Source organism: Scyliorhinus canicula, chromosome 16 (genome assembly GCF_902713615.1).
Source record: "Scyliorhinus canicula chromosome 16, sScyCan1.1, whole genome shotgun sequence".
In the NCBI taxonomy this organism is placed as follows: domain Eukaryota; kingdom Metazoa; phylum Chordata; class Chondrichthyes; order Carcharhiniformes; family Scyliorhinidae; genus Scyliorhinus; species Scyliorhinus canicula.
In genome coordinates this window covers 69544713-69570931 of record NC_052161.1, presented here as the reverse complement: position 1 = coordinate 69570931, position 26219 = coordinate 69544713, and the positions used below count along the sequence as shown (strand labels likewise).

Below are 26219 nucleotides of genomic sequence, written 5' to 3'. Positions count from 1 at the left end.
GCCATTAGCTAATGTTACTTTTTCAGCACAGTGCCTTCAGAATCTTGGGACAGCTCATCGTTTTTAAGATTGGACACATTCATTGATGTTTCATTGTTAGATTATGTGAAAGGAACAATAGAAAGACTTGCATTTATATATCACCTGACATCTCAAAGTGCTTTACAGCTAATGAAGTGTTGTCACTGTTGTAATCTGGGAAATGTGGCAGCAATGTGATGATGACAACGTCATTATCTCGTCATTATTCATGGGGTGGCACAGTGGTTAGCACTGCTGCTTCACAGCTTGGAAGACCAGGATTCGAATCCGATCTTGGGTGACTGTCAGTGCGGAGTTTGCAAATTTTCCCCGTGTCTGCGTGGGTTTCCTCCGGGTGCTTTGGTTTCCACCCATAGTCCAAAGATGTAGAGGTTATGTGGATTGACCATGCTACATTTCCCCTAGACGGGGTTACAGGGATAGGGTGGTGGATTGGGTTTAGGTAGGATGCTCTTTCAGAGGTGCAGACCAGATGCACTGAATTGCCTCCTTCTGCACTTTAGGGATTCTATGATCTGCTTTTTATGCTACTAATTACAGGTTAAATGTCAGCCAGGACACTATGGATAACTCCTCTGCTCTTCTTCAAAATAGTGCTTGAGATTCTTCAATATCTAACCAAGACATATTGGGCTTTGGTTTAGTGTGCGAAAGACAGCACCCTCTGACAGTGCAGTGCCCCACCAGCCTGGCACTTAGCATCAGTCTTGGTTTGTTTGCTCACGCCCCAAAGCGGGACAACTCTGTCAGTCAGAGCTGAGAGCGTTACAATCGCTGACCCTAAAAGAGAATTTACTCCTTCTATCCCAGTGAATTGCGCAGATTAAATTGTTGGTAGAAATGCATGTCGGAAATGCTGCAGCAAGAAACTGTAAACGCGTTTGTAGATTTTTTTTGGGGTCCTGCATTTTCATTGCAAACGGCTGCTCCAGGATATGATGTGACAATCGTAATGTGTTATAAGTTTGCCACAACCAACCAAATTTTTTTTCAGAAACACTGGCAGTGTTGGCAAAGGCTTCGATGAATTTCCCACGTGCTGCAGCGACAAAGAAAAAACAGCATGAAAAACGGGAGCTTTTCCTTTCAATCATCAGCTCCTTTTAAGACTTTAAATGTGTCAATTGCTCAATCAGATTAGAGAAAGTTATGACATTTTTGTGTTGACTGGGACAATACAGAAAGAAGTGCTAAAAGATACAATGCAGGATAAAAAGATAAATATAGAATGGAAGCAAAGAATGGTTACAATGCAGATGGCGTCTATTCAGCTATCTGAATTACAAGAGCAATTCAGCTAACCCCACTCCCCTCACCCTTTCCCACTTTTTGGCATAGGGGCCTCAACTGAATCTGTTTCAACCCCCGTTTCAGGCAGTGCATCCCAGATCACAATCGCTCGCTGTACTAAAAGGGGGTCAGTGATCTGGCCCCACCCTCTGTGGGCTTCATTGTGGGTGGGGCAGATAATTGAACAGGCCATTGAAAGGTCCATTGACAGTGACCGAAATTTCCAGTCCCTGGACAGGCAGGACCTGAGACACCCACTCGAGGTCTATCTCCATGTCACCTTTGGGTTTTGTTTTGCTAATTGCTCAAAGCCTCTGCCCTCTTGTTCACAACTGCATTCGTCTGCATTTAGGCCACTATTGGGAAAGCTTGATTATGTCAGAGCGTGAATATGAAATGACAGAGAAATTCATATGCAGTTTCTGCCTTCAATGGCACATGAAGAAATTGTCTGCTTTCTATTGAACAGTTGTCAAACTCAATGGGTAAACAAAAGCTATCCCCTTACTTCTGACAATTAAGTCGGGTGATAAACAAGTGGAATCTTGGACCTTTTAAGCAGCATTGTTTTGTTTGCTGCCTGATCAATATTTTAATGATCATCCAAAATGATATCTGTGCCTGAAAACGCCATGAGCTGGCAGGGATTATAAATTGGAGCCCAAAGTCCTCAGGCTGTTTTTACACAAAACACATTGAGGCTCGGACTCCAGTTCTATGCAATATTGTGGCATCACTATGAAGCAAATCCACATTGCACAACCCTGCAATTAAAGGTAATCTTAAGAGACACTGGGAAACGTGGTGAGTGCCCATTACGAATGCAGAATTGTGCCCAGAGGGTTTACCCATCAAATATTTACCCTGTTAAAGCACAGAGATGTGTTTGACTTACTAAATGCATGGAACTGGTGTGCCTTACATGAAACAGGCTCTGCGTGTTTGGTGGGGATGCCGTGTGCTGGAAATGTTTTTAGTATTGGTCGGGAATTTAGTATCTATTAGTGCCCGATGCATGTGACTGGCTGGTCACATGAAAGATTATTCAAATGCCCTCATGGAAAAATAGAAACTGGCACAGGGAGAGAACAGGAAACCAGCCAACCCGGATTTTGTTGTTTTCAGAAGGGGTCTGAAGCCAACAGAGAGCTTGATCTTCTCAAAGGTTATTGCAGTGTGGCAAGCATAGTTGCTCAGCTAAGTGCTTCTTTGAGAGGAGCGTGTGAAAGATAAAGAGTGAAAAGAAAGGTGCGTTCAAGGTATGTAATCGCTCAGTCCTGACAGGTCTTTTCAAAATTCATGCTTATTGTTTTCTGTAATGTTCTGCCGATTAATGTTGTGAAGTAGCATGGAAAATATTTCACTATGTTAGAACCTTGTTTGATTTTGCTATTAAGCAGATATTTCAGTCATCAGTGAATGTGGGGGCGGGCGTGTGGGGGAGGGGGGGGGAGAATGTAATTACATACAATGTTGCTTTTGAATCGTGAACAGCTGAATAAATGGAATTTTGCGTTTCCTCAGTATTAACATTGAACTTTGTAATTAACAAATACATGACTTCATGATGCAGCACCGTGGTAATATGAAACAAAACACAGTGGAACAGGTTCTGGACGTGATGTAGCATTTCAGGCAGAGGTGATAGCTATTTCTAGTCCCATGCTGATTCGCAACATTTCAGCCTGCCTGCCTTCGCTTGTCTTAAACAAGCAGAATATAACGAAGCTTGAATGGTTTTCTCTCACTGCCTACTTTATTTGGGCTTGGGTGGGGCGCTCTTTCCAAGGGCCGGTGTAGACTCGATGGGCCGAATGGTCTCCTTCTGCACTATAAATTCTATGATTTCCCGCCATCCCCTATTCCAACGTCCTTCCGCATTATAGCTCCTATATGAAGAGCTTCTGACTTTGTCAAGACTGTAGCAGTGCAAGCCATCCGACAGTACGAATACTCTGCCAGTATTTGAGAGTGCATGACTAACATTCTGCAATTATACTGAGGTATTAGACAATAATGTATGTGCGGGCTCCTCAGATTATTGCTCTAATTGACTAAGTGCAGCTTTTCTGCTTCTTGTGTTTTGGATATTGCCTCCAATAACGCAACCCCAGCTGTGTAAGCAAATCCTTATGTTGTACTTGTTTTTGAAATATTTTAAATGATAGTGTGTGTGTGCAAACCAAATGTATGCACAACCAGGCATAAAGCACCTAAAAGTAAGTTAAACATGGCAGAATTGGTTAATGGAAATATTTGTGCAATTAGGACAGCCCTCAACTTAAGTCCTGGAGTGCATGTGTTAGATATTGTCTGCATGCTTTTGTCTGGCTTCCTTACATGAAATTATATTTGGGCCGCTATGAAGGGCTGGTAATGAATTTCTCATTGCAACCTTTGCTCATAGAATATGATTCACTGGAACTCCTGAATGAATCTTATAGAGGAAATCAACTGTGATAAGAGGTTTAAAGATAATGATTCGCTTTATTTTAGGTTCAGATCTCTAAGCATTAATAATCTTTACTTTACCAGATAAATATTAAACGTATAATTTATCAATAGAGCATTGTCTCAGATTTCAAGTGGTCAAAGTCTGAGTTGTAATTGTGGATGCATTGAATATTTAATTTAGAAAGCACTTTTTAAATTATTTTCTTCTAATCACATCAGGTGAAACAAAATACAGTGGCGGGATTCTCCATTGGTGGGATCCTCCGCTTCGCTGGCAGTGCACATACGCCCGCGGATGTCCCGATGGTGTGGGGGTGGCCACTATCAAACCCCATTGGCCAGCTGCTGGGACGGAGGATCCCACTGCTGGCAGAGGCACGCCACGCTAGAAAATGGGTCTGGCGGGACGGAGAATCCCGCCCAGTAAGTTTAGCGCAATGAGCAAGTTATAAAATGTCTGGCATTGTAGCACTTACAGAGTTTAATGGTCCACAGTTCGGATATCCAACCCATTATGTCTCTGTCAGTGCTAGTTCTTCAATTTGTCACGAGGTTATGCTCCCTTTATTTTCAAAAAAATTATTTTTCAACTTTCAACTGGCTGGAAAGTTTGCAATTTTAATTGAGACAGAGCTTCAAACAGCAAGGCCACATTGCAAAGTGAAGCTGAGAAAAAAATAAATCACTCTGAGGGGATGTGAAGAGGGAGGCTTTTCCTATAATCCAGATACCCATCGAAACTCGTAACTGTCTCAGGAAGAGACATTAAAAATATAAGTATTGGATTTTGAAACAATGGGAGCCGGAGACAGACATACCCAAATCCTCTTGGAAATACACAATGGGTGAAGTATTTCATGCCAAGGCTTTCCAGCCACAAAAGAGAGATTGCAAGTGACACAGACAGTGTCAATAAAAGTCTTCAGCAGAGGAAACTGGCTGAAGGCTGCTCTCTCTCCCTCTCTCTTTTGAAAGTCACCCCATTTGATAAGCCAACTTTACCAGAAACCCATCAAAGAACTGAGATCTTGTGATAATTGCAACAGCTTCTATATCTGACTGCATCCATAAAACCGGCTACTTCGTATTGGCCACAGCTTTGATATCTACGCCTCAAGGTCAATCTGAGGACACTTAACTAAATATTGTGTGTGTGTGGGGGGAATGATATATTTGTGTGTGTGTGTGTGTGTGTGTGTGTGTGAGAGAGAGAAGTGGTGCATGCGCGTTTGGATGTGGGTGGAGTGGCGCAAGCATGTGTGTGTGTCTGTCTCTATGGGTGTGAGTGGAGTGATGCATGTGTGTGTTTGTGTGGGTGTGAATGGAGTGGTGCGTGCCTGTGTATATGTGTGGGTACATAGTGTGTGTATGTGTGAGTGGAATGCTGCGTGTGTGTGATTGAATGACTGTATGATGCACTATCAATGACCACTAAAGCGAGGTTGTAGTCCAATTGAAGGCTTTAATAAGCTAGATGTTTCCCCCAGCAGCTCAGGTACAGAAAGGAATCTGCTGGGGCTGCAAGGGCTCTTATACCCCGCCTTGCAGGGCAGAGCTACCATACAGTCTCGACCAATAGACAACATGCATTATCCACCAATGGTGTTCCAGCATTAGTAGGTACCGTAATACCTCTAACCAGACTACCACATTCACTCCCTGTTAAAAAAAAGAGTCCGGCGGGGGTAGTGGCTTGGTATTACAACTTTGTAACATGGTAGGATTTATGGTTATGGAGGTACCGTAATACCTCCGCACAGCGTTTTGACTTATATTTATAACTATTTACAAAATATATTACAATTTTACAATTTCACGATTAACCATATACATGCTACAGTGAAGCAATCAGTCGATCGGGGGCCCTGGTCGTCCTCTGTGATCGTCGAAGCTTCGGTGGTGATGCCGGTGGAGGTTCGGGCGTCTGTGACTCCGGGAGCGTGGTTTCGATCTCTGTGGCAGCTTCAACACCCCTAGACGGGGCTGGTGGGGGAGCTGATTGACCTGGGAAGGGAGCGTCTGTGGGATGCGTCGGTGGGCGGGGGGGGCTTGGACGGGGCCGGCGGAAGAACTGATCCTCCTGGGAAGGGGGTGGCTGTAAGGTGCCCCGGTGGGATGGTGGGTGGGACTGGTGGCGGGGATGTGCGCGGGGATCCGGCGGGCGCCAGGTCTCGTAGGGAGACCGTGTCTTGTTGGCCGTCGGGGTACTCCACGTAGGTGTACTGGGGGTTAGCGTGGAGAAGATGGACCCTCTCGACCAACGGGTCCGACTTGTGCGCCCGCATGTGTTTTTGGAGCAGGAAGGGTCCGGGGGCTGCCAGCCAGGTTGGGAGCGAGGTCCCAGTGAAGGACTTCCTGGGGAAAACAAGGAGACGTTCGTGAGGTGTTTGATTGGTCGTGGTGCAGAGCAGGGACCGGATGGAGTGGAGGGCATCCGGGAGGACTTCCTGCCAGCGGGAGACTGGGAGATTTCTAGACCGTAGGGCCAGTAGGACGGTCTTCCAGACCATTCCGTTCTCCCTCTCTACCTATCCGTTACCCCGGGGGTTGTAACTGGTCGTCCTGCTTGAGGCAAAGCCCTTGCTGAGCAGGAATTGACACAGTTCGTCGCTCATAAAGGAGGACCCCCTATCACTACGTATGTAAGCGGGGAACCCGAACAGTGTAAAGATGCTATGGAGGGCTTTGATGACGGTGGTTGCGGTCATGTCGGGGCAGGGGATGGCGAACGGGAATCGGGAGTACTCGTCAATCACGTTCAGGAAATACATGTTGCGGTCGGTGGAGGGGAGGGGACCTTTGAAGTCCATGCTGAGACGTTCAAAGGGACGGGAAGCCTTTATCAGGTGCGCTTTCTCCGGTCGGTAGAAACCTCCGCGCAGGTTTGGCAATTCCTGGTGGCTGTCCTGACCTCCTCGATGGAGTACGGCAGGTTGCGGGTCTTAACAAAATGGAAGAAGCGAGTGACCCCCTGGGTGGCAGAGGTCCTCATGGAGGGCTTGGAGGCAGTCCACATGTGCCGCGGGACAGGGCATCAGGAGGCTCGTTTAGCTTCCCGGGACAATACAGGATCTCGTAGTTATAGGTGGATAGTTCGATCCTCCACCGCAAGATCTTATAATTTTTTATCTTGCCCCGCTGTGCATTATCGACCGACCGTTGGTCAGTGAGGAGAATGAATCTCCTGCTGGCCAGGTAATGCCTCCAATGTCGCACAGCTTCTACTATGGCCTGGGCCTCCTTCTCGACCGAGGAGTGGCGGATTTTGGAAGCATGGAGGGTACGTGAAAAGAAGGCCACGGGTCTGCCCGCTTGGTTTAGGGTGGCTGCCAGAGCTACGTCAGACACGTCGCTCTCAACCTGGAAGGGGAGGGACTCATCAATGGCGCGCATTGTGGCCTTTGCAATGTCTGCTTTGATGCGGCTGAAGGTCTTGCGGGCCTCTATCGACAGGGGAAAAGCTGTGGATTGGATCAGAGGACGGGCCTTGTTCGCGTAGTTGGGGACCCACTGGGCGTAGTAAGAACAAAATCCGAGGCAGCGCTAGGGCCTTGGAGTAGTGAGGGAGGGGAATCTCCATAAGGGGGCGCATGCGTTCAGGGTCGGGGCCTATCACTCCATTTCGCACTACGTAGCCGAGGATGGCTAGGCGGTCGGTGCTAAACACGCATTTGTCCTTGTTATGTGTAAGGTTAAGGATCTTCGCGGTCTGGAGGTATTTTCGGAGGTTGGTGTCGTGGTCCTACTGGTCGTGGCCGCAGATGGTGACATTGTCGAGATACGGGAATGTTGCCTGTAAACCGTATCGGTCAACCATTCGGTCCATCTCTCGCTGGAAGACCGAGACCCCGTTTGTGACACCGAAGGGAACTCTTAAGAAGTGGTAGAGTCGCCTATCTGCCTCGAAGGCAGTGCACTTGCGATCACTCGCTCGGAGGGGAGCTGGTGGTAGGCGGACTTAAGGTCCACCGTGGAGAAGACCTTGTATTGTGCGATCCTGTTGACCAGGTCGTATATGCCGGAAAGAGGGTATGCGTCCAGCTGCGTAAACCTGTTGATGGTCTGATTGTAGTCGTTGACCATCCTATGCTTCTCCCCGGTCTTTACCACCAGCACTTGAGCTCTCCAGGGACTGTTGCTAGCTTCAATTACTACTTCCCTCAGTAGCCGTTGGACCTCCGACCTAATAAAGGTCCGATCCTGGGCACTGTACCATCTGCTCCTGGTGGCGACGGGTTTGCAATCCGGGGTGAGGGTCGCGAGGCTGCAGACAGTGAGAGGGGGTAAAGGGCCGTCGAATTTGAAAGTTAGACTTTGGAGGTTGCACTGGAAGTCTAACCCCAGGAGTGTGGCTGCGCAGAGGTGGGGAAGGACGTAGAGCCGGTAATTTTTGTACTTCCTTCCTTGGACCGTGAGGTTTGCTACACAGAACCCCTTTATCTCTACTGAGTGGGAACCGGAGGCCAGAGAGATTTTTTGATTAACGGGGTGGACGGGGAGAGAACAGCGCCTTACCGTGTCGGGTGCACGAAGCTCTCCGTGCTCCCAGAGTCGATTAAGCAAGACGTCTCGTGCCCGTTGATTAGCACCATCGTTGTAGCAGTTGAGAGTGTTCGAGGCCGGGACTGGTCCTGGGTCACCAAGGCTAATCATGGCAGCAGCTGGGTATCGTCGTCGGGCGGTGTGTGGTCACCTGTACTGAGGTCCTTGGAGTCCGTCCAAGATGGCAGCGCCCACTGGTCGCACATGGCTGAGGGTGTACAAAATGGCGGCGCCCATCCATCGCAAGTGGCGTCAGCGGAACAAGATGGTGGCTCCCGGAGGCCACACGTGGCCCTAGAGGAGAAAGATGGCGGCGCTCGCTGGCCGCATGAGGCCCGTGGAGAGGGTTGTAGTGGCGATCCGCCTTCGCTCCCTGAGACCGCAGCGACCGCCCGGGCCTGGCATACCGCCATGAAGTGGCCCTTTTTGCCGCACCCTTTACATATGGACGCCCGGGCTGGGCAGCGCTATCGGGGGTGTTTGGCTTGCCCACAAAAATAGCAGCAGGGCCCCCTGGGGTTGCCGGGCCGTCTTGCAGCGCAAGCTTGTGGGGGAATGTGGGGCGCCTCGGAGTCTGCTGTAGAGGGATTCCACGCTGCCCAGGGGGCTGCCGCGTGGTTGGGGGCGGGCCATTCGGGATGCCACATCCAGGGAGCTGGCAAGGGCCCATGCCTCCTTGAGACTTAGAGTTTCTTTCTCTCGTAAACGCTGCCGGATTTGAGAGAACAGCATACCTGCAACAAAAGCGTCCAGAATCAACAGTTCAGTGTGGTCGTTTGCTCAAACTTGCGGGCAACTGCAGGTTCTCCCCAACACCAGGAGCGCACGGTAGAATTCTTCCAGTGATTCACTAGGACTTTGTCGCCTCATCGCCAGTAGATGCCGGGCATAGACCTGATTCACAGGGCGAATGTAATGTCCTTTCAGCAACTCCATCGCGGTATCAAAGTCGTCCGTGTCCTCGATGAGCGAGCAGACTTCTGAGCTCACCCTCGGGTGCAGGATCTGCAGTTTCTGTTCCCTCGTGGGTGTGTTTTCTACCGTTCCGAGGTAGCCTTTGAAACGCGCCAGCCAGTGCTTGAAAGTCGCCGCCGAGTTTACTGCGTGGGGGCTGAGTTGCAGACACTCCAGCTTGATTCGGAGCTCCATTCTGTAAATCTAGCTTATTAAATTGATGCACTATCAATGACCACTAAAGCGAGGTTGTAGTCCAACTGAAGGCTTTAATAAGCTAGATGTTTCCCCCAACAGCTCAGGTACAGAAAGGAAGCTGCTGGGGTTGCACGGGCTCTTATACCCCGCCTTGCAGGGCGGAGCTACCATACAGTCTCGACCAACATGCATTATCCACCAATGGTGTTCCAGCATTACTAGGTACTGTAATACTTCTACCCAGACACTGCATGAGGGCTGAATGCTTGCATCACATTTTTATTCTTGTTCCTGAGTTTCTGGGTTAATAAATTTGTTCTTTGACTCAGGAAAACCATGTTTGATTGGCTTCATGCAGCTGAAATAGTTAAATACATTGTGATTTGGAAAAAGCATAACCTTGTGAAAAATAAACTAAAACCTTTGTTGTGACCAACCGACAGGATTGATTAGAGGAGAACCAGTTCATCCCCTCTCACCTGGTCATCCCAAACTGGAATTTCTTCTTTCAGCTTCTCCCGTTTTATTTGGGCTCGCCTCAATGCTGGTTCATCATCCTTCCCCATCTCCTCCTGTCACTCAGCCATTTCCCTCCCAATCCCACTGTGTTTAAGTCCCTCACACTGCAGTTTCTATTTGATCTCAAGCCTTTCTCTTCTCCTGCCTGGCAGTTCGTCTCCATCACCCACCTCACCCCGTTCCCTTTCTCTCTCCACCATTTGATCAGACGTTTAGAGTGTCTTCTAGGTTAATGCCTCTGATGCTCCCAATGTCTTCACTGGTCAGCTGAAATGCTGGCTCTTGATTTTGTCCTTATTTGTTACTCCACACACCCATCTTGGCACCTGTATCTCATTCATATACAGTCATTGTTCCTCTCTTCTTAATGTTGGCAGGTTTCAGCACCTATATATCCAGGCCAGTCTCACAATTGTCCTGACGATTCTCCCCCTCGGCTACCAATTCTTTTCTACCACATAAATTTCCACTGCCCTCCTTCCTGTTACTGCACAGCTAATCATTTGCTTAATTTCCATTTCCACACTTCCACTTTCTGCCACCACTAACCCTCAGGTACTTGAAACTACATCCACGCTGGAGGAGCATCTTCTGATTAGGCATGTTACAGCCCTCAGCACATCAACATTGAGTTCAACAATTTTAGACTGTGCCATTTCTTCCCCATCTAAACCCTGTTTAAAAAAAGACATCCCAAACATGTATTGCCTCAATGCAAATCCCCCCTCCCCACACCAGGCCATCTGTCTTTTGTTCTTAAAGTTGCTCCATTTTGTTGCAAACCCTACACTACACTTCATTATTCAACACATTTCTCCCTTTCTTTAGTTCTGACTAAGAGTCAAACGGACTCGAAACGTTAACTCTGTTTTCTCTTCCTACAAACGCTGCCAGACCTGCTGAGTTTTTCCAGCATCATCTGTCCTAGTTTCAAATTCCAGCATCCACAATATATTGCCTATTTTACTTGAAACTACTCACTTTCTCCAAATCACCACCCAGAATCTTTACAGTCACTCTGATTCTCACTTGTCTGCAGCATTGGATCTTCAAGTCGATCTTCCGACACTAATTCCATTTCCGTGTTTGCCCCATAACCTATTGCAGATATCTATTGCGTGGGTTTTCAGATGCACGTTCGATTCCATTATAAATAATGTGAAGTCCCTGCCGCTGTCGATTTGTAGTAAAGCAATTCCATGTTCTAAAAATCCTCTCTGTTAAAACTAGCTTCCCTCTTCACTCTAATTATAATCGCGAGTCTATAGCTCTTATCCTGATTTATTAATCAGTGATAATCCTTCCATGTTTACCCTCTCTAAATCTGTCATAATTTCCAAACACTCAGTGGGACTTCCTTCCCCTTCGCTGCTCCAGTGAATAAGCCTCAATTTATGAAACTTCCCTCATAATTACAAACTCTTGTTTCTGGAAACACTCTCATGATGCTACATTGTACCACAAACAATCTTCTGATAGCCTTATTATAAAGGGATGTACAGAACTGAGGTATCACCATAATGTCTTTACAAACTTAACATCAGTTTTTGTATTTTATTTTCAAGCTCCATGTACATAACATAAAATCTCAGTTGATCTTCACTGTCTAATCTACTGCTCTTAAATGTGTGCGGACCAACACCTTTGGACCTCTCTCATCCTCCAGTTAGTACAAACTGATCACGGGATGAGGCACTTAATTGACAGGGAGTTGAATTGGTGCACTGTAATATTGATCCTGAAGCAAATTAAATACTGCATCATATTGCACTGAATAGGAATAGATTTATAGATAAAACAATTGGCCTGCAGTGGATTGGGTTTGTGATCATCTGGACTCTTGGCTCCTTATACTGATTTGGTAACCCGATAATCCTTCACTGTTTACCCTCTCTCAGTCCTTCATAATGTTGGCATTCTCTGCAGGCCTTCCGTTCACCTTCTTCAAGAGAGAAAGCTTCACAGAAGTTTTGCAGGCCTGGTATCATTTTTGTGACAATGCATCATACCCAAACTCATTTTTAAAAATTCATTTATGGGATGTGGGCATCGCTGGCTGGGCCAGTATTTGTTGCCTATCCCTGGTTGCCCTTCAGAAGTTGGAAGTGAGCTGCCTTCTTGAACCGCCACAGTGCTGCTGGGGAAGGAAATAGCCTTTCTGCATGGGGCTGTGCATTATTGCACACCATAATTGAAACGACATCAAGCTAACATCTTTAGAAAGTCAACCCTTTCTTGCTTTTATATTCCAATCTGGTATGTAAAGAAGCCAGGCAGCACAATAGAACATAGAACAGTACAGCACAGAACAGGCCCTTCGGCCCTCAATGTTGTGCCGAGCCATGATCACCCTACTCAAACCTACATATCCACCCTATACCCGTAATCCAACAACCCCCCCCTTAACCTTACTTTTATTAGGACACTACGGGCAATTTAGCATGGCCAATCCACCTAACCCGCACATCTTTGGACTGTGGGAGGAAACCGGAGCACCCGGAGGAAACCCACGCACACAGGGGGAGGATGTGCAGACTCCACACAGACAGTGACCCAGCCGGGAATCGAACCTGGGACCCTGGAGCTGTGAAGCATTTATGCTAACCACCATGCTACCCTGCTGCCCTAGCACAGTGGGTACCACTGTTGCTTCTCAGCTCTAGGGTCCCGGGTTCGATTCCCAGCTTGGGTCACTGTGTGGAGGCACATTCTCTTTGTGTCTGTGTGGGTTTCCTCCCACAGTCCTGAAAGACGTGGCTGATAGGTGAATTGGACATTCTGAATTCTCCCTCAGTGTACCCGAACAGGCGCCAGAATGTGGCGACTAGGGGCTTTTCACAGTAACTTAATTGCAGTGTTAATGTAAGCCTACTTGTGACAAGAAAGATTATTATTAAAATTACATTTGGCGTTTTATACACGATTGCTTTTAACAATGTCCCGAAGGGAATCCCATCCATGCAATTTCACGCTCCCTCAGCTTCCCCGCCCCCCTCAACTTCAGAGCCTGCTGGGAGGGGAGGCAGTTATAATCTGATGACAAAACACCCAAATACCTCACCAATCATGGTATTTGTGATGTCACTGACCTGCTAATTTGGAAACCTGAACTAACAATCTATAAGAGGTGAATTCAAATCTGACTGTGGCAGCTGTGAGAATTCGGATTTGGTTTTAAAAAGCTGACACCAGTAAAAATGACCATAAAGCTGTTGGATTGTTTTAAAAAACAATCTTGGCCATTCATCCTTCAGGAAAAGCAACCTGCTGTCTTTATTGTTTGACCAGTACGTGACTCCAGTCCCACACCAACATGATAGATTCCTGACTGACCTCTGATGTAACTGAGCAAGCCTATTATGTCAAACTACTGGAAGGAGGTCCTCCATCACCTTCACAGCGAAACTAATGGTGGGCAATACATTTCAGTGTTTTTGGCAATGCTGCATTCCAAGATGAGTATTTTTTTAAAAAAAGGATTGTGCACCCCAGGATCAGCCAACGAGCATGCGCCAAACCTCTATTAGACCATAAGATGTAGCAGAAGAAGTAGGTAATTCAGCCCATCGAGCTTGCTCCATCATTCAATGAGAACATGTCTGGTCTGGGGCTGTCTTCTCCGCCGCCAGTATCGGACTTTCCGATGCGGCAGAGAATGCAGTGTCGGGGAAAGTGGCGCCGATCCATTTCTGATGCTCCGGGTCCATCGTCGCTGGAGTTGGGACTGAGGTTCACGCCTCAGTGCTAATGAGAGGATGCAAATCGGTCATTCGACCCTTTGGCAACCTATTACAGGGCCAGGCACCATGGGCGGGATTCTCCGATCCTGGGCCTAAGTGTTGACGCCGTCGTAAAGGCCGGGGCGTTTTGCGACAGCATCACCTGACCCCTAAGATCAGTGATCCTGTGCTGCACAGGGGGCCAGCATGGCACTGGAGAGCCTCATGCTGCTCCAGCTGCCGATACGGGTGGCAGTACGGGTGGCGCGAGTTCGCACATGCACGTGGGTTTCCTTCTCCGCGCCGGCCCCCGGCAACATGACAGAGAGCTCCAGGGATCCAGCACGGAGGAACATAGGCCCCCCCCGGGATAAGCCCACCCACCAATTAGTAGGCCCCAGTCGCGGACCAGGCCACCGTGAAGGACCCCTCCCCCCCAATTTAGTCCCCCCCCCCCCCCCCCCCCCCCCCCCCCACACCAGGACAGACCCTGCAGCATGGACACTGAGGTCCCGCCGGGTAGGACCACACGTGAATGCCGCCGGAACTCAGCCGGACTCGGTGGGCACTCGGCCCGTCGAGCGCAGAGAATCGCCTGGGGGCCGCGCCGAGTGCGCTGGCGCCATTGGGGCCGATTCTCTGGCGGCCGGAGAATCGGCGGACCGGCGTCTGAGCGGCGCGGGTTCGGAGAATCCCGCACAAAATTCTCCAGTCTTCTGGGCTGGGAATCAAGTGGGCGAGAATTGGTGCTGGTCCTGACAGGCGTGTACCTGATGTGGTGGGCCACATGGTGGGCAAAGGGGGTAACTCTACATCCTCCTTCATGATGCATGACCTGCCCACTCCACTTCACCAGACCACCCCCACCTCTGCCAAAGGCCCCCTAAATAAAGAGACTTCTCACACTGACCTCCTAAATAAGGAGACTCCTCAACAAAGAGACCTCCAGGACACCCCCTAAATAAAGAGACTCCCCCAGAGACCCCCGAAATAAAGAGACCTCCACAAGACCCCCTAATTAAAGAGGCCTCTCAATAAAGAGACATTCTAAAGACCCCCTAAATAAAAAGACACTTCTCAGACACCCCGTAATTAAAGAGACACCTGCCAGAGATCCCCTAATTAACAGCTTTCTGACAGAGCATCAGGTGCAGAATAATTCCAGGACCTGGCCACGGACTCTGCTTTCCCCCTCCAGAATCGGTTCCTTTACTTTTTTCCTGGACCATGCTGCAGAGATTAATCTGGTCATACTTTGGATGACTTTGAGAGTCAAAGTAAAACCTAAAGTATCCCGGACCTCCCCTAAAGTCCAAATGCAATATGGGAGGTCCCAGCCCTCCCCGCATCCCCGCGCCAGGCAATACCAGCCCGATTGTGTGCAAAAAATGCCAGTTTAGCAGTGCAAACCTGGCACCCTGGCAGTTCCTTTGCCAGCTGGCACTGCCACCTGGGTACCTTGGCACTGCCAAGGTGGCACTGCCAGCGTACATAGGTGGCACCATCAATGCCAGGTCAACACCATGATCAAAGGTTATGCAGCTGGGGGCCTCAGATCCCTTTGGAGACCCCCATGGGTGAGGTTCAATCTGGTCCACAGTTGTGGGGACTAACACTAAATGGCGCTCACCTGAGTTATCCGAGGTGAAGGAGTTGAAGCCCAAAGCCTCAGGTACAGCGGCAAGCTGCTTTTCCAGCGCAGCGTGGCCATAGAATCGCACCCTAGCTGTCTTGCTCTAATCTGCAGATTTGCCAAATACATCCATAATGGACGGGTTTCACACCGCAACATTTTGGTGTTAGATCTCGTGAGACCTTGCAATCCGGGTAGATCCCGGGAACGGGATCTCCTTGCTTCTATCGTCACATTTGTCGTGTTAATCACCTGGGGTAACACGGACTGCAACTGGATGCAGTTGTACTTGAAAGTAGACTCCAAACTGTGATGTTAGTTCAATACGCTTTATTGAACTTGTTAAGCAGTGCAAACAGTTTGCTGTGGGTTTGACATTCTACTAATCTAAGTGTGCTTACTATAACTAACTAGACCAGACATGCTCTGACCCACGTGTAGAAGGCGCTAACTGATATATACACCCTGACTGTCACTACAGTTGTCACCAGTGGAAAGAGGCAGAGTGTTGATGCCTCGTGTGTTTTATAGTGGGAGAGCACCTTCTAGTTTTCTGCCTGGTGATTGGTTGTGTTCTGTCCTGTGTGTTGATTGGCTGTACTGTGTGTCTGTCACTGCCTGTCTGTATCTCATTATGTGCATGAGTGCATATCATGACATCTCCCCTTTTAAAAAAAAAATGTTGGTTGCTTGGAGCATATGCGACTGTATTAACATGTAGAACTATTTACATTAAATGGTGAGTGGATGAATATATATTCATATATTCATATATATTCATATTCATATAGGTGTCTAGCGTGCAGATACAGAACAAAATTTACAAGATAAATGTCTATAAGTCCAATCTTTGGGGCTTGCGCCTGATCCTTGTCGACCGCCTGAGAGGTGGAGGTGGGGACGACGGCGCCTTGACAGGCGGGATTGCTGCTAGATTGGTGGCCTCATGGTGCGAGGTGTCCAGAGGAGGCATAACAACATATGGAAAAGTAGGATCTGGTGGTGGGCAGGCAACTTTGCGCAGTGCCCTTCTCTTGCTTCTGACAATGGAGCCATCAGTCATACGAACTACAAACAATCTGGGAGCAGCCTGTCGAACAACAACAGCTGGAGCTGACCAGCCTCCATCAGGTAGCTGGATCCGAACAGCATCTTCTGGAGATAGCACAGGCAAATCGGTAGCATGAGCATCATACGTCAGCTTTTGCCGGTTCCTGAGTTGCTGCACCTTTTGCAGCATTGAGACATGAACCAGGGTCTGGTGAGTGTATGGCTGGAACAGTCATCCAGAGGTCTCTGTTCATGAGGAGTTGAGCCGGAGACGTACCGGTGGATAGGGGGATTGCCCTGAATGCCAACAGCACAAGGTTGAATTCAGAAGCAGAGCTGGCAGCCTTGCAGAGCAGTTGCTTCACTATATGGACCCCTTTCTCAACCTTTCAGTTGGACTGTGGGTAGTGTGGGCTTGAGGTAATGTGGTTGAATTGGTACGACTTGGACCATTCTTGGCTGTGGAAGCAGGGACCATTGTCACTCATGACAGTGAGTGGAATACCATGCCTGGCAAATGTCTCCTTGCAGGCCTTGATGACCGTCCTTGATGTGAGGTCTGACAGCTTCACAACTTCCGGGTAATTTGAGAAGTAATCTATGATGAGCACATAGTCACGCCCATTGGCGTGAAAAAGGTCGATTCCCACCTTAGAGCACAGAGAAGTCATGATCTTGTGTTACTGGAGTGTTTCTTTTGTTTGAGCAGGCCTAAGCGTGCTTACTATAACTAACTAGACACGTGTAGAAGATGCTAACTGATATATGCACCCTGACTGTCACTACAGTTGCCACCAGTGGAAAGAGGCAGAGTGTTGATGCCTCGTGTGTTTTATAGTGGGAGAGCACCTTCTAGTGTTCTGCCTGGTGATTGGTTGTGTTCTGTCATATGTGGTGATTGGCTGTACTGTGTGTCTGTCACTGCCTATCTGTATCTCATTATGTGCATGAGTGCATATCATGACAACGTTGTGCCATGGTGCACTGCTTTTCAGGCGCAACATGGCCATTCGATCACACCCAACTTAACTTTGTAATTGAATATCAACTTTTCCAGAGTCCAAAATGCAACACAAGAAAATGCAATCGAGTGCAAGAATGGGGCAGATAAAGAAAAATGACATTGTAGCTTTATAGGTTGAAATGTTGGGAGTTTATTTGTTCACAGTGGGGGATCAACGATACACTGAAATGGAGCTTTTTGCCCATGTCTACCTGACAAATGTTCACTTTTCAAGAAAGTTATATTTTTTGTGAAATAGGAACAGCCTATTTCTCAATGAGTCTCAAAATCTGTGACTGAGCCTCATTATGCTCTGGCCATGCGTCATGAAATCAAACACTATGCTGTACGGAAAAGCTCTTTTGACCATAATGGTATTGTGAAGGAGGAAACGTAAACTGAGAGTCTCTGCTCGGGTGCAATGGAGCTTTGCTGAAATCGATATATGTACATAAAACTGCAGCACATGCTGAGGAACCTTGCAAATCCTACCTCCCATTGCCACCATCGCTTGCCACAACCATACAAAAGCAAATATGCAGTGGAATTAAGGAGAAAAAGATACAATTCCACAAAAAGATAGAGGAAAAAATGGATTACAACCCTCTCCCCTATAGTACTCATAAACTATTTGTTAATAATTGAGAATTCAATTAACTCAATATGATGACATATGATCAAAGGACTTTAACATGAAATGCAGAGTGTAATAGACAATTCATTTCTATTCTGTAAATTGAGAGCTGAACTTTGTAACATATTGTCATTATTTGTGTGCTGAAATGATCATTAATCCTTTTATTCACTTTATTCATATATCAATGATTGTCTGTAATTATGTTATGAATCATTGTTTGTTTTATTTGTATCATCGTCACAAAGTGGCACGTGCCGCCATGTTGATTTTTCAATAAACTAATTATCTATCCTTCTAATTCCACAATATGGCATTCCCAGTTGTGATATGGGCTTGCTAGGTTGCTGGAGATTGTGTATGTAGCACCTGATGTTTCAATGGTTAATTTGAATGGATGGAAAATGGCAGGCTCCTGAAAAACACTAGGAAGGCTGGATTGCCACATGTGTTCTGAAGAAGTTCAGCTTTGCTTTCACTGGTTACGGCCTAAAACCAAATCTTTGGCTTGCGACAGCCTTGTGGCTGAATCCCAGCCAGTGGACCCTTTAGCATTGTTCGCTTCAGTCTAAAGACCTGATCCTTTCAGATTAAGGACGTGTGATAGCTCTGGCTGGGCCGCTCCCAGACCTGTTTCCTTTCTAACATTCTGCAACCATCGGGGTTTAAGCTGCTTGTTCTTTCACCATTCTTAAGCAGGATTAGAAGGGTCTACTCTAAACTCAGCAGAGCTAACGACCAGTGTTAAAGCCTTCTCTCTCCCTTGACTTTGGTTAATGAAAAGCAATCAAGCTTTTATTACTTATTGCAACTTTGGAGAAATGTCAGTAAATCTTCATGACTAGGATTTAGACTCAGTATACATTTTTCTCCAAAACATATCCACGTGGAAAATAGCTATTTTATATTCTACAAGACTAAAATATTAGTGTATCACGATCACCCCAATTAAACAAAAACCTTGCCATATTGCAGCTCTTACATTAGTGTAGCAGGAAGTTTAGTTAACGCAATAATGATTCCCAGTCCAAAAGTAGTGAAACGACAGACAGAAGAGGCCAATGGTCAAGTGAATTAGACTCGCCCTGTTTATTGGTGTTATATTGGAAGAGCAGGATGCTGGAATTGTTTTAGTGCATTTGCAGCAAACCAGCTGATGCTGCTACTGTACATACTGAGGAGGGACTCAGCCTATATTTACACTTCTAGTGGGTTTGGTTCAATCTGAGAAGAATTGCTGGGGAAGGAAAACATGTTCATCTTCGGTCTATCCCCAAAGTGCAGGGAACAACTGAGATGCACCTTTTGAATCAGTTACAATTTAATGATTTATCTTATTTAACTTCAGAATTGTGTTCCACCATGAAGTTTTATTAACCACAATAATACTGACAACAACAGTTTCCCCCCTACAGATAATGGGTCAGTCCAGTATGACATAGCTCCATCAATAGCTTGTCATCAGCTTGGCCTAGCGAATCAGCTTGCAGTCTGAAAATAATTTGGGACTGAGATGGGTAGTTGTGTCTGATGATTGTGTATAGAGGTCACTGGTGTCTTTGTTGTTTGGTACTGGGCCAGTATAATCTAGGAGAGTCTGTCTTTCTACTCCCAAGAAAGAATTCCTCTTGAGCATCTACCACAGTCTGTTTCTGAAGGAAAATACAACTCTCATGTTACAACTCGTACTTTGGAGAAATGATAATGAAATTCTTTTACTTTGTTATCGGTGAAGGTTTGAAGGCCAGCTTGTTTGTGCGCCCAAGGAACTTTCAGCACCTCTGCTAAACATCATCAACAATAGTCTCTGAAAGAGGCAGATCCAGGATCAAGTCTCTTTCTTACATCTCTGTCGACAAGGGAAAGGTTGACAACAGCAGAACTGACAGGACGATGACCACAGCCTCAAAAAAATGTAAGATTAAGTTTACTGTTGGAAATTTCAAACCGGCGCGGGTTTAGCACTGGTTCCATCACACTCCCAGGCAGTGCATTCCAGACCCGAACCACTCACCGGAGCTCCTCAGTGTAGGAAATGTGACTGAGTGCGGCCTCGGCAGTGTGCTTCCCACCGGGGCTTGAAAAAAAAACAAAGTGCTGTTAGATGGCAACGGGAACAACCCTGCAAATCCCGACCAGAATGGACACTGGATTTTTTTAGTTAAAACATGCCCAATGTCTCGTGAACAAAACCACTATTTTTCCCCCATCGCTGGACCAGAAGACTATTTTCCAGACGTGGCCACCTTAACCTGATTGTGGTAATTACTTGTTGAATTTAGCACAGAAAATTACTTAAAATTGTATGTTGTTTGGGAAAGGGGCGTTTCAGAGTTCAGGTAAATAAATATAGGTATTTGGGGACCAAGGGATAGTTTGATGTAAAATTTTGTGTGTATAGTCATCATTCTACTTAAGTGTCATAGCTATAGTCCTTCTTGTTGTGTGTGTATTTGTCTTTCTTTTAAGTTGATAAATATTCTTTATTAATTGTTCACTGGACTGATCCTCACTGAGTTCTCCATGGTTCCTTACATTAGACCAGAAAAAATACAACACCACAAACCGTGGTTCCGAGTTACGCGTCTGGGCTTTGGGACACCCTTACATTTAACATCAGCACAGTATGTATCATTATTCACCTCTTAAAAACCATTCGAAACAAGGAAAAGGGAGTATGAATGTCGCTTGTAGGGGTGGAATTCTGAACAGTGGGGTCTACTGGAGGGAACAGGACAGGATTTAAAAAAAAGTAACATGTATATTTCAATGTGCCCCGAATCGCCTCCAAGGCTGCATAGCTCTGGATGCAAACTCTGTGTAGCACTGTCGATTTTTACAATCCCTATGCAAAATGCATCTGAGTCCTGAAAAATAACCTTGCCTTTCTGGTGTGATCTTTTATTTTGCTCACCGGGATGTTCTTCTATTTGTGTGTCAGGGATAAGACAAACACAGAGAATTTCCCACAGTGTGGCGGTACCTCGGAAGATCACCGTCCGTCAGTGCGAGGTGCTTTACAGCACACTTTACAACACGCTGAAAAGAAAGTACTCAGTAGAACAGAACAGCAAGGTGGAGATAATCAAAACGCAAAGAGGCCGAAGCCCAGCTTAGGGACACGAGCAGTGCAACATCAGGATGTGAGTGTTACCAGGACAGATTTATTTTCAGATGTCAATTAAATGAGACATGCTATCGAAGCTTTTTATCTTGCACTCATCAGGACAGATGCAAGAATGGCAAATTTCAAAGTGGGGACAATGTGCACTGCTGATTGGTTGGCAAGTCAACTCTGATTAGTCGAGGCTTTTCCATGGGGAATGTACCGGGGAAATAATGTCGCCCCCTCCTCCCATGAATATATATAACTTATAGCAAGAGTAATTTAAGATTATTAGTTGGACTCATAATACTTGCTTGAAGCTGACTTGTCCTCTGCAGGAAAAAGGAACATGTCCAGACATTGTATCTTTTTTGAATTAAACAAAAGCATGGAGGACAATAGTTCCATGGTGCATTCTTCACGGCAATGCCGTGACCAATCATAGCCAATGTGCCAACCAACCACAGCTCCATTTTCTCATGCAGTATAGATTGTTTCTCCTTTGAAATTTGGCATTTCGGATGAGTGCTTGCTGAAAAGCTTCAACAGCACATCCCTTTTTCCGACAATACTCAAATTCTGTAATTAACTATGGTTTGGAAATGTGAAATGATTTAGTCGAGAAGAAAAACCACAATGCTTGCACTAATGTCTCTTACATTAAAACAGTAATGGCATTTAAACAGATGTACTTCATTGGTTGTGAGGTGTTGTGGGAAGTCCTGAAGTTGTGGATTGACATCCTTCCATCTGCCAGTGATGATGGAAATGCAGCAGTTTGGTGAGGTCAGATAACGTCAACTGCTGCACTTCTTTCCATGTCTGAACAAACTTCGGAAAGACAAAATCGGCCACAAAAGCCCCACAGGAAGTTGTCCCTTGCCGGTAGTGTGGAAGGATCTCTGCTGATACCTTATTTGCAGGGCTGGCATCAGCTTTGGAGCTTCTGAAACCACATGTTGTCATGTGGATGAACTCCTGCTGGTGCTGCCATTTGCATCTGGAGTCATCCACTTGATGGGATTGATGTTAAGGGCTTTTGTGTCTCTTTGGACCATATCCTTATTCCGGAGCTTTGGCTGCCCTGCTGGTCTATCTTGATATGGGCTACCTCACCAGAGAGCATATCCTCGAGAATGCAGCCATCTTCCATACTGTGCATGTGCACCAGCCAGCAGAGTCTTTGTTGGTTTAATGTTAACATACTCTAATGGAAAATATTGCTTCTTTGCTGACTTTCTCTTTCTATGTGGTGCTGAGGATGTATAGTGGACATCAGAGACTGAGGTTATTGAGCCTTTTTTCGTGGCAGGTTAAGTTGCCCAGGCTTCCCTGCCTGGGGATGAAGTGGCGGAGTGGTATTGTCACTGGACTAGTAATCCAGCTCTGGGGTTCCGGTTTCAAATCCCAACATGGCAGATGGTGAAAATGGAATTAAGGACAAAAAGTCTGGAACTAAAAGTCTAATGATGACCATGAAACCCTTACCGATTGTCGTAAAAACCCATCTGTTTCACTAATGTCCTTCAGGGAAGGAAATCTGCTGTCCTTACCCGGTCTGGCCTATATGCAACCCCAGACCCACACTGTGATGCGGTTGACTCTTAGCTGCTCCCCAGTTTGAGGGCATTTAGGGATGGGCAATAAATGCTGGCCCTGCTGGCTGGTTTAGCTCACTGGGCTAAATCGCTGGCTTTTAAAGCAGACCAAGGCAGGCCAGCAGCACGGTTCGATTCCCGTACCAGCCTCCCCGGACAGGCGCCGGAATGTGGCGACTAGGGGCTTTTCACAGTAACTTCATTGAAGCCTACTCATGACAATAAGCGATTTTCAATTTCAATTTCAATTTCAAGAGCAAATGAAACAAAAATCCAGCAATGTGCTGAAAAGTACAAAAGTAGACGGAGACTGCAGAATGCTGAGGCACAGAGGAATCTTGGTGTCCTTGTACATCAATCACAAAAAGTTACCATGAATGTACAGCAAGTAATTAGGCAAATGGAACGTTTATTGCAGGGGAATGGAGTATAAAAGTAGGGAGGTCTTACACAGGGCATTGGTGAGACCACACCTGTGTGCAGTTTTGGCCTCCTTTCCTAAGGAGAGATAAATGTACATTGGAAGCAGCTCAGTGAAGGTTGAGTAGGTTGCCTTACGAGGAAAGGATGAGCAAGTTGTGCTTATACTCAGTGGAATTTAGAAGAATGAGACGTGATCTTATAGAACAGGGGTGGGCAAACTATGGCCCGCGGGCCGCATGCGGCCCGACAAAGGTTTTTATGCGGCCCGCCAATGAGGTGCCCGGAATCATAACCGGCATTTTTGAAAAGCCGCTGGGGAAAAGCCGCTGAAGTAAATGCGCTTATTGAATAAGCGCATTTACTTCAGCAGCTTTTCCCCGGCGGCTTTTCAAAAATGCCGGTTATGATTCCGGGCACCTCATTGGCGGGCCGCATAAAAACGCGCGTAGTGGGGTGGATGAGTGGGGCTGTCTCATTGGTCGGTTTAGTTGGGTGTGCGACCAATAGGAGTCCAGGTTACAAACAATAAGCCTTATTATTGTTTGTAACCTGGACTCCTATTGGTCGCACACCCAACTAAACCGACCAATAAGGCAGCCCCACTCATCCACCCCACTACGCGCGTTTTTATCGTTGACTCGGCTAGGCTGTGCTTCTGTCAGTGTTAAGGATCAGCACAAGCAACTTGACACCTGATTTCAACAAACTGGTAAATGACTGCAGTCAGATGCATCATTCTCATTGACATTGTTCTGTTACTTACTGAGTTACTTTGTTTTTCAAATAAATGTGCTTTTTTTTCTTTAAAGACCTTATGTTTTGGCTATTTTAAATATTAATTATTTTACTTAATACACTATGCGGCCCTTTAAAATTGTGAATTTCTGAATGTGGCCCTCGCACGGAATGGTTTGCCCACCCCTGTTATAGAAACATTTAAGATTGCGTGGGGCTCGACAGGGTGGATGCTCAGAGGATGTTGACCCTCGTGAGAAAACGTTTGGAAAGCTAGGTGACACAGTTTGAAGAAAAGGGGTCATAAGGACCCCAGGACAGGAGCAGCAGTCGGCCACTAACCCTTTTGAGCCTGTTCTGCCATTCAGTAGGATCGTGGCTGATCTGGTCGTGGTCTCAATTCCACTTATGCCTTTTCTTTCCAAAAATTGTCCAACTCAGCCTGAAATAAATTCCGTGACCCAGCCTCCACTGCTTTCTAGGAATGAGAATTCCTCATGTCAGTGACCCTCTGAGAGGAAGAAATCTCTTCATTTCCATTGAAAGGGGAGACTCCTTATTCGTAAATCATGTCCCCTTGTTCTAGACTCCTCCACAAGTGGAAACATCCACCCAATATCCACCCTATCAAGTCCTGTCAGGATTGTATGTATTTTTATATAATATATTTTTTTTCACCACATACCACATATTAATAAGCACTCAACTCCAATAAAGGTCATGGCAACAAATCAAGACCGCTGCAGATCAATACTCTCATCTATAAATCCTTTTCTGTACACTGCAGCATTGAATTCTCTTCAGGATCGTGAATACAGACCATTAATTCAATTTTCTGTCTTCAATTGCTACTTCCCATGATCATTTTTCTATTAAATGGAGGCACAGAGAGATCTATGGGTGCATATCTTTCCACCTTTGAAAGCTGTGGTGATGTAGGTAGAAAATGAAATGAAAGACAAATGTATACTGGGTTTTCTCTGGATTGGAGAGGGTGAAGGAAGTTCCTCTGGAGAATTCCAAAATTATGGAAGGTTTAGAAAGGGTAAAAAATGAAGCATTATCACCGGTTAGCAGACCAGTATAACTGAATCAGAGACTTGTTGTTGAAGCTTTTTGCTTTGCACTCATCAGGGCAAATCTGGACTGATGAGTATAAGATGAAAAGCTTTGACAGAATGCCTCTTTTTTTTCTGCAGCACGGTAGCACATTGGTTCGCACAGTTGCTTCACAGCTCCAGGGTCCCAGGTTCAATTCCCGCATTGGGTCACTGTCTGTGCGGAGCCTGCATGTTCTCCCCCATGTCTGCGGGAGTTTTCTTCGGGTGTTCCGGTTTCCTCCCACAGTCCAAAGATGTGCAGGTTAGGTGGATTGGCCATGTTACTTGCCCTTCGTTTCCAAAAAAAAAAGGTGGAGTGAGGTTGCTGGGTTACGGGGCTAGGATGGCGGTGTGGGCTTGTGTAGGGTGCTCTTTCCAAGGGCTGGTGCAGATTAAATAGGCCAAATGGCCTCCTACTGCACTGTAAAGTCTATGATTCTAAAACATCACTACTGCCAAACGAGTATCAGTGTGAGGGTTATCACCAGAGTGAAGAGGCAAGTCAGTTTTCACACATAGCATTATTAGAACATAGAATTGCTTTACTGCGTGTCATTATTGAGCCATTATTGAGGAGAAGATGGATATGTACTTAAAAAATAAACATATTTAATAAAATATGGGAAATGGGATACAGTAGAGAGATCTAACTGAAAAATTAGCACTAGCAGAGACACTGGGCTGAATGAACCACTTCTGTGTTTGTAAACTCTGTCATTCTGCCACAATGACTGTATATTTAAGACAATCCTTGAAGATGGGAGTTTGTGTGTGTTGTGTTAAATTTAGTTTTGTTCTGGCTGGAGCAGCACCAGGATGCAACTTTAAAAAGAGGCCCATCTTTCAGATGAGATGTTAAACTGGGGTCTGGTGTATACCCTCTTGGGTGGATGTAAAAGATATAGACATATGAACATACAAACTGCGAGGAAGCATAGGCCACTCGGCCTCTCGAACCTGCTTCTACCATTCAACAAGATTGTGGCTGTCCTGATTGTAACCCCAACTCCACATTCCTGTCTACCCCTGATAACCTTTCATCCCCTTTGCCTATAAAGAATCTATCTAGCTCTGCCTTAAAAATATTCAAAGACTCTGCTTCCACCATCTTTTTTAAAGACTCGTGACACTGCGAGAGAAAAACGTTCTCCTTCTCGTTGTCTCAAATGAGGAACCCCTTATTTTTAAACAGTGACCCCAAGTACTAGATTCTCCGACA

At 46.3% G+C, this 26219-nt stretch overlaps 1 protein-coding gene across 9 annotated transcripts in view; it reads left to right on the top strand.

Annotated features, from left to right (window-relative positions):
- Nucleotides 1-2389: 2389 nt before the first annotated feature.
- fam13c (family with sequence similarity 13 member C) overlaps nt 2390-26219 on the top strand; it is a 170329-nt gene continuing 146499 nt past the window's right edge. For 2 of the 9 annotated variants that reach the window (XM_038821987.1, XM_038821988.1), the window contains exons 1-2: nt 19559-19953; nt 20980-21181. In XM_038821987.1, the coding sequence (XP_038677915.1) occupies nt 19952-19953; nt 20980-21181 (204 nt within the window). In that variant the 5' untranslated portion in view covers nt 19559-19951. Of the gene's footprint in view, nt 2592-19558; nt 19954-19992; nt 20300-20979; nt 21182-26219 lie in introns of those variants that run through there. The other 7 variants (XM_038821986.1, XM_038821985.1, XM_038821989.1 and 4 more) reach the window with 7 other exon arrangements.